The sequence below is a fragment of the Ceratina calcarata genome, unplaced genomic scaffold (assembly GCF_001652005.2).
Source record: "Ceratina calcarata isolate Rehan_Ccalc_2016 unplaced genomic scaffold, ASM165200v1 scaffold25, whole genome shotgun sequence".
NCBI classification, from domain to species: Eukaryota; Metazoa; Arthropoda; class Insecta; order Hymenoptera; family Apidae; genus Ceratina; species Ceratina calcarata.
The window spans coordinates 1,142,689-1,151,351 of record NW_017147017.1 but is presented as its reverse complement, the minus strand read 5'-3'; the positions used below and the strand labels follow the sequence as shown (position 1 = coordinate 1,151,351).

Here is an 8,663-nt window from a genome sequence, read left to right as displayed (position 1 = left end):
ATTGATTTAAAATTTTGCATGTAGCTTTTTAATAGTAATAGGAATCCATAATAACAAATTCAACATGTTAGCATTGTTTAAGTATATAGCCTATACATCCTTAATCAAGCACGACGGTGTCAATCGGCACGTTTTCATAAACCGTCAACCTTCACTTTGAACAATAAGAAAATAATTAGTTTTGTTCAAGAATTGAATTTATTAAATATGAAATCGTTTTTCTTCGTTGAACGAGTCGTGAGTGCGGTGTCACGTGAGACCGCGAAGAAGAAAGTGACCATGGTGGCCAAGCACCTTGGCCTAGGTACCACTTACGACCCGAGTCACCTGGATATGCACGACACGATACTTTCCTATCGAACGGCTTTTATTTCCTCCGTACTCGCGTTTCACACTCCACTATTTTTACTTCTCTCTTAGCTTGCTTTTCGGGGAGCAACGTGAAATCTTTGTTTAGAGAAACTTGGTAAAAAGACATGCGTGTAAGCGACAAAAACTCTCCGGGTGCACGCTAACGCTTCATCCGCACGCGCTTCAACCATCGCACGCTTTCTCTGACGAGTTAATGCGTTACCCACGTCTTCGTGCCTTTCCTCATCGAAGCAACATCAGTTTCCGCCAGAGTAAAAAATAAAAGAAGTTACCTGAAGACGAAAGGACACTGAGGACGAAGTACTAAATTCTTAGTGGTTCGTACTCAACTAAAGAACATACTAAAAACAATGGCTGTTTGATTTCACCCCCTCTTTGATCCCCCTTTCACCCCTTTTCGATGATTCACCATGTTACCAGGGATACATATGCAAAACAAAAACGCAGCCCCATATAAACTTAACAACCCCATCGAATCACTTGTAAACCAGGTGGAATAGTTCACTCGTAAAAGAAATAAGTTGTAACGAAGAAATACCTATCCTATATCAATAACGATTCCTGGATCTCATCATAAAAAAGTCAGAGCAATTAATCTCGTGAAAGCGATAAGTAATTCGAGCAACCGCTCGTATGTAATTGAACCCAGGGTCATTGACGTCTATCGACTTGTCGGAATCGATTGAAATCACTTTCGATATCTGGAATCAAGTACCGGAAGCGATCAGAGGCTGCGGTTCGCGGCAGAACATTTCCTCGTGACCACGATCATTCATTGCGTACTCCATTGTTCATTTATTGGACCGATTGCTTCATTATTACATTAATTGGTTCGCTAATTGAAATTGGAATTTCGTGCCCTGACGCATTCTTTATGAAGGATGGAAATTCTGCAATTGTAGCTGAATTATGAACAAGAAGAGGGTTAATAGAACTACGGAAAACTACTAGAACGGTTGGAAACGATTTCGTGTAGGATTCTATTCGAGCCAGGAACCACTCTTGCCTAATGTGGACATCAATTTTAATATCGCACGCTTCGAGGCTCGCTGCCTATTTTACGTAACTTCTTGTGCTCGTCACGAAAACTAAAAAACAGAATATGTCTGTGCGTGTAACGATCCTATTATTACGTAAACGGAAATTCGACGAGGTTAAACGCGAATTGATCATCGAGCGTGAATTCTTTTATCCCATCGATCAGCCAATTGATTCTTAATAACCATTACAACGAATACTTCTAATCTTTCGTTTTGCGAGTCATATATAGATTTTTCTATAAAACTACGAACGTTATTATGAATTATGATGAAGACGAGTTATGTTGAAGTTGTTAAATAAAATGGAAAGTAACATTAGTTGATCGCCGTCGCGTGATTCCTCCTGACTTCGGAAAGGTCAGGAAACGAAACCACCGGCGAACAACAGGAAGTTACACAATGGGGGCCACGTTCCTATCTTCATAAAAGAAATTTCGCGAGAACCGATGACAAGGCACCAATCCTTTGATCGACAATCCCCTTATTGATAATCCGAGAATTTACTCAAAAGGAACGCCGATATCGAAAAGAGAGCAAAACTCTCGCTTTAATAAAATGTTTGAAAGGAAATTAAAAGTTGAATTCTTTTCATTATCTCTGTTTCATGAAGATCATTTTCCGTTCGTTCGTTTCTTATTTTCACTCGATGATATCTCCCAATTAATCGCTTTCACTGACGCGCTATAAAAATGAATTTAACAAAACGTATTTCATTAACACCGCTGGATATCTACAGAAGATAACAATCACAGCTTAAAAGTACAAACCCCCGTCAGGGGTCATGCTTTTGATTTTGTAATCGAACGGTACCTGGCATCCTCGTCCACGAATTCCATCGTCACTTGGTAATAAACGATCTTCACCGCGAACATGGCGAATCACCATCGTACACATCCGCGAATGCAGCGCGTCGTTCCGCGGTTTCAGGACAGAAATGACTGTTTCATGGGACGGGACGCGAACAAATTTCGATGTGCACACGCTCCCTTTGTCCTGCACGCAGCTGCGTGGAATCAGAAAGGGAAAGAGACGTGAGCGTTAAAACGGAAATCCGGTGTGTTCCGGTGTATCTGCCTCTCCTCCCCCATCCTGTCACAGCGTTTCGTTCTTTCGAATCCGCTTCGCGAATCACTATGCTAATTAACGATCCGTCGCTCGTTTGTTCGTTTTCCTTTACTCCTCAATTTCCCTCCAATTTCCAATATTGCTGTATAATAAAAGTTGAATCACACTTATGGAATGATATATTACTTATTGGAATGATAAACGAAATCTTTATCCGGAAAACATTTTTTAAATTGATACCTATTAATTATTGTGTAAAAGTACGTATTTTTCCAAGAGAAATGTGTACGTTTAATTAACAAGCAAATTGATTGAACAATGATTAAATATTTAAACTTTCATAAAGATGATTTCGCATTAACGAGAACGCTTTCGCCCGTTTCTGTTGTAAATGTTTTCCTGATACAAAACCATATGAAACCGAAGGAAGTTCCTGTTGTAATTGCACCGGGAACTACTGTCCGGAACGATGATTTGCTTTTCATTAACCGCGGTCGTGATAATTAATGCCACGATATGAAGTTTTCATGAAATTATCATCAATATTGATCCTTCACGAACCGATTCTACTCGTCGCTCTGATTCATCAAACTTCTTCTTTAAATAGAATTCAAGTTTGTAACGAGAAGCAAAACCTTCGTTAGCATCGCAAATACCAATTCCTCAAGTCCCATCTAATTTGAAAGCACTTATAATTAGCGAAACTGCGACATGTTCGCAATCCGCCGAGAAATTACAAATTTTAAAACTATTTCCGAATTCAATTATGAATTAGTATTTCGGTTTTAATGGAAGAAAGTGCAAGAGTTTAACGAGTATAGATAATTACAATTTTAATGATCACAAGTAAAGAGATAGCTATAACTATTAGATGGGGGCATAATATGTAAAATTATACCATTTAGGGGATTTCTTTTTCCTGACCCATTTTCAAATTTCTCGCGGTGCCGAACATGTTAACGACAAGCAATTTCCGTCTATGCACACATATCTCGGAAATTCGCCTTGTCGTGAATTTACAATAGATACTTGATTATTAGAAGAATTTTATTCTATCTGATATGCTTTCTAAACGAATAAATTTTCCGTTTCTTCTTTTCACATATCTTAATGGAGATACACACAAGAAATTTCTACAGATAGGAATGAAGATATTGACCCCTTACATTCTTTATGATTTGCAACGTACGATTTTTCATCTCACAATTTTATACATTTTCCGTGCGTTTAATTTATCCGAAAATCCTGTTACTCCCTGCGCGTCGATTATATCGGTTCGCAGCGGTTGAATTATAAAAAATGGTGGAACCGAAAGCGGGAACGAGCGAGCAAGGTCCCAGGAGTAATTAGACCACGACCGCGCTAATAAGCGCAGCCTGAGCGTGTCGAAATTCCACTAATTAACAATTAATCGGCCACTAATCATGAAGCAGCATCTCGTTCGAACGGTATCGGGCCAAGTTCTTTTTTCTTGCCGCTTGCCTGAAGAGTTTCCTAAAAGGCAGCAACTCGGAAACTAACCGCGCGCCGCAATAATTGTTCGTTAGCGTGAATTCCTCGTGTTTAAGCAACGGCCAATGAAACAACAACGTGAATAATGAAAGATAGCCGGGAGTAGATTAAAGTAATATCATCGTCGGCCATCACCGGTACAGCGTAGTATAGTTTCTGCTCTGATATTTATGCACCGTTGAGAAGCAAGTGCCTCTGCCTACCAGGCGATATTTCGAGTTCATTAAAAATCTGGGCCAACCGCCGCTGCTGCTCTGCACCTTCTATTTAACGCGCAGCTACAATTAACTTACGCCGCGGTTAGTTTCTATTGTACACTTCATTTTTCTTTCCCTTGTCTCATTCCCTTTTGTTTTTCCATCTCTCCTTAGCTGTCGTCTTGTTACTAAATACACGTGTCTTAATTAAGGAGGAATTCTTAATAACCTTCTTGTGGAATTCGTATTACTCCAAGTGATCTAGTTAAATGAATTGCTTAAGTCTCGGAGTTACGAGGCTTCACTCGTGATTTACGGTTAAAATTTAAATTACTGACCTCTGGCATTTTTGACGTTGCCTCTCTTGCACCCATAATGCCTCTCCAAGGGTATGGGTTCCGCTTTGTACTCCACCCATGGTCGACCCTCAAACGTCGAGACCTAGGAATAATATTAAATATTATTACATGATTGCAATGCAACTTAATACTTAATAAATTCTTGTTAAGCTCCATCCGCCAGTAAAACGTAATTGTATCCAACTACGGCATTCAATCAATATTATCTATACGTTTGCAAACACGGAATTACTATTAATTAATTGCATTACGCGCAATACTAATTGCAAATATTGATGCTTCGATTGGCGTACAATAATTTTATGATTGAGATCATTGTGTTTCGATGCAGCGTTATTAATTCAGTTCCCAATCAATGAATGAAATTAAGAGATGTTTGTATTAAATATAAGAGGATAATGTATTAAAAAGATGCTTCCCTAATGTATTTCCAGTATTCAAATATTTAATGGCAGTGTCCATGCATAGATGGCGTAAAGGAATTGGTACATTCTCGCAGTTCAGATCAAACTACGAACGGATATAAGAAAGCAAATATCTTATAACGGAAACGAGAGTTGTTCCTACGTTAATTTTGTCCAGAAAGGGTCTGAACCTATGGTTCGTGACCCAAGAATTTTAATGAGAAACCAATCTGCATAGCTTTTTGACGAAATTTCTTTTCCCGAATCAATGCGGAAAATTCTTCCGTAATTTTTACATATGTACAAACTTTTAGTTCTCATGCATTAACGCTAATTAAGGCATTAATGAAAGTTAGGTAAATGCATTTAATTTTACAACAGAGTCCTGAAATTCTGGTTTTGCGTAAGGGGCAAGTTTTGCCTGTATGATTATTCACCTACCCTTGGGGAATACTCCCCACGATCAGTGTTGCATCGCTGAAACACACGCGATCACTGAAAATGCGTAAACACCAGACGAGAGAGAGAGAGATACTAGCTCTCCCTTATTTCAGTTCTATGGTCACCGGTCCGAATCGAAAAATCCTGTAGTACGTCGCGCGCACTTATTCGTTGATCAGAATCCAGAGTTCGACTGACCAGAAACGGGAAACTTCACCACCGCGAACTTTTCACGAGGAAGAAGGGAGGACGACACCAGAACCGGGTGGTGGTAGCATCTTTGCCACTTCCAAGAAGAACAGCGTACTTGTGGGGGCGGACTAATTGCTAAACGTTGCGCCTGCTGCAGTCGTTCATTACAGAGAAACGCAATGGGCCAATTTTTAATTAAACGAAACTACCTTTATTTTCGTAGTCGCGAATTACACTCGTTTGAAACCTGTTTCGCATTCGGTTTCCCTCTCGGGACCGGAACTGCTCGTAAACTCTCTGTAAATTTTGAAACCTCGCGCACGCGGTTTCATTCAATTTGCGACATTTTTCCTCGACAAGTTTAAGAGTTAAAATCAGTGTGCCAACTTTGAAAACAGTTTAACAATATAATAGAACTTCTCTTCGTTAGGATACTTTAATTTCGCATATGCTGAACATTCAGAAGCTCCATAAAACGTACTCTGCTTCAGAATTAGATTTTAGAGAACTAGAATTTAATTAAGTTCGTACCGAGCCACATGTTATTATGCAAGCGTCGATCGACAGGCCGGTCGTTGCTCGATCTCAGCGAGCATAATTCCTTCCGCCGGTTCGTTTCACGCTATTATACGTTTTTCAAAAGCTCTTGCACAAGCAGGGCATTCCATTGCTATTGGAAAATCTACTACCGTGTTTGAAAGAAAATTGAGAGAAATGAAGCACGAGGTCAGGTTCGGATTCTTCAATTTCCACCCTTCGAAATATAAAAATAGAGAAAATCAACTTTCCCTCAGGGGATTCTGAACAGTCTTTAAGCAAACAGATCTCTGTTGGTTTTCGCACCCGAGGCAGTGTTCCAGACTCGTAGATGCACGTTTCCAAAGATCGTGTAGCCGGAGCTCGGTTCCGTTCTGCTTCCAACGAGGAGATCCATACACTCGTCCCATTCCGGTCTCCACACTCTAATACCTTCCTCATACGCTGCTAACCAGGTTAACGTGATCCAGCTCTCGATCGTGTGATCATCACGCGAACGAATTCGTAAAAACAACTCTGAAACTCTTTTCTTTCTTCGAGAACTGGATAACAATTGAACCTCGTTGTCGAATGAAAGAAACGAAAATCGCATCAAATTAATTGTTCCTTATAAATGAAAGGAGTTTACAAACGAGACTAGGACGTTGGAATGAAAAAAGAGAAACTTACACTCCGACCTGTTTCGATAACGAAAAGTAGTTCAACATTCTCTCGCATCAATTTCAAAATTGAATCCATAACGAAACTCGTGCGTGAGAGAAAATATTTATGTCTAAAATGTACAGCTGCAGATGTGACCGTGATATATCATCGAGGATTACCGAGGATCACGGTACCCTTGCCATCGAGAAGAGAGCACTGCGTGTTTACCCTGAAACCAATCACCCACACGGTCGGCGATTTCCTTCACATGCTGAAGAGAGAAGACCGTGGCATCGATAGAGCCTCGGTGACAACCGTCGGTGAGTTGAGGACGTTGCGCTCCCCACGAACTCTTCTATACAAAGTCGTTTTACGTAAAGGGTTTTACAATGATTCCAGATGGAATCAGGATAGGTTCGAATAACACGATAGAATCATTGATGGAGGACGATTTTCGATTGATCATAAACGACATGGAGTATCTTGTCGCGCCACCGTTACATCACGAACAACCAATGGTGAGGTGCATATAATGTACAAGGAATTATTTTAAATTATATTTTATAACATTTACATAATTTATTGAAAAATTTTATTATATTTTTAAATAAATCATTATTTTCATATATTTTATAATATAAAATCTCTATTAATTCTTTTCTTATTTTACATCGTTATTTGTAAACTTTTTATATTTGACGTATCAAAGCATTTCTTCTTTAAATCGATATCATAGATCTAATCTGTAGTGATTAATTTGAACACATTTGAATTAGAGCTTGCATACTTCTTTGTTCCTGTGTTTCACATTTTGTTCATGCCAAACTCGTATGAAACCTCTCGTAGGAGAATATTCAGAAGTTATCAGACGTCCAGACTTTAGTTTGCCAACTATACGAAGCATTTCACGTTCGAGAGCGATACGCTGACATGGAAAAACAAGTGTTGGCCGAGCTGGAGACCGTCAGATTAGAACTAGAGCCTCTGGAACAGGTAAACTATACACGGAACTATTTTGTTTAACTTCTAATCACCATTTCGAAACTTAGACAGCTATTCGGAAGTTAGGGTTCGCTTGTCGAGCCGTAAACCTGCTATTAACCACTATTAAATTCGTAACAATGAGCCGATAGGAAGAGCGTCTAATCTAAATGAAATTTAAGGAGCGTTACATAGCATTCCATCGGTTCGGCACGCGTGCACAATTATTCGGCTAAACGCCGCCTTCTTTTATCGTTCGTTTTCTCCTCCTGAATTAATTCGTTCTCAACCAGTTCAGTTTTAATTATCCATCGTGCATAAGCATAATTAAGCCTCGTATTTTTATTTTTAACCGACTATTGTTCTGTTGCTAAAATAATATCCTCGCAATTTCGCGTACTCGATTTTCTAAACTCTTTAATTATATAATGCGGAGCGTGATTTCTTCCGCCCTTTCCCAACGCAACAACGATAGCGAACGAACAATGGATGAAAACGAGGTGAGGTGTTCACAACGTTGCTCATACATTCAAAGCGATAAATACTTGCAATTAACAAATCATTGATCACGATAAACTCCTATTCTAAAGGAGATAATTTGCTGTTTTAGCTATGCAAATTATTGTGCCAACGTTTCGTGTTTAATTTCGTTAAAGAAGCTGCAAGAATTGGAGAACACCGCGATTAGGAGGGCGGAAATTTTCATCTGGGTATGTCTCGTTCTGATGTCGGTTCAGTTTAGCGGTTTGGCCAGGCTAACCTGGTGGGAATACTCCTGGGACATAATGGAACCAGTTACGTATTTCGTGACTTATGGCACCACAATGGCCTGGTTCATCTACTTCGTCGTAACGAAAGAGGTAGCACAAATTCAATTTTCCACGTACTAATAACTCAATCGAATCACTAGCGGGTAGACTC

General features: G+C 39.5%; 2 protein-coding genes across 7 annotated transcripts in view; one reads left to right on the top strand and one right to left on the bottom strand.

Moving 5' to 3' along the window:
* jv (javelin) overlaps positions 1-5,972 on the bottom strand; it is a 22,680-nt gene extending 16,708 nt beyond the window's left edge. For 2 of the 5 annotated variants that reach the window (XM_018021093.2, XM_026811889.1), the window contains exons 1-2: positions 5,391-5,972; positions 4,525-4,627 (exon numbers count right to left, since the gene is read on the bottom strand). In XM_018021093.2, the coding sequence (XP_017876582.1) occupies positions 4,525-4,604 (80 nt within the window). In that variant the 5' untranslated portion in view covers positions 4,605-4,627; positions 5,391-5,972. The other 3 variants (XM_026811891.1, XM_026811888.1, XM_026811890.1) reach the window with 3 other exon arrangements.
* MCU (mitochondrial calcium uniporter) overlaps positions 1-8,663 on the top strand; it is a 42,784-nt gene that overhangs the window by 31,147 nt on the left and 2,974 nt on the right. For both annotated transcript variants that reach the window (XM_018021096.2, XM_018021097.2), the window contains 4 exons: positions 6,905-7,081; positions 7,161-7,279; positions 7,608-7,754; positions 8,399-8,602. In XM_018021096.2, coding sequence (XP_017876585.1) covers positions 6,905-7,081; positions 7,161-7,279; positions 7,608-7,754; positions 8,399-8,602 — 647 coding nt within the window. The remainder of the gene's footprint in view (positions 1-6,904; positions 7,082-7,160; positions 7,280-7,607; positions 7,755-8,398; positions 8,603-8,663) is intronic.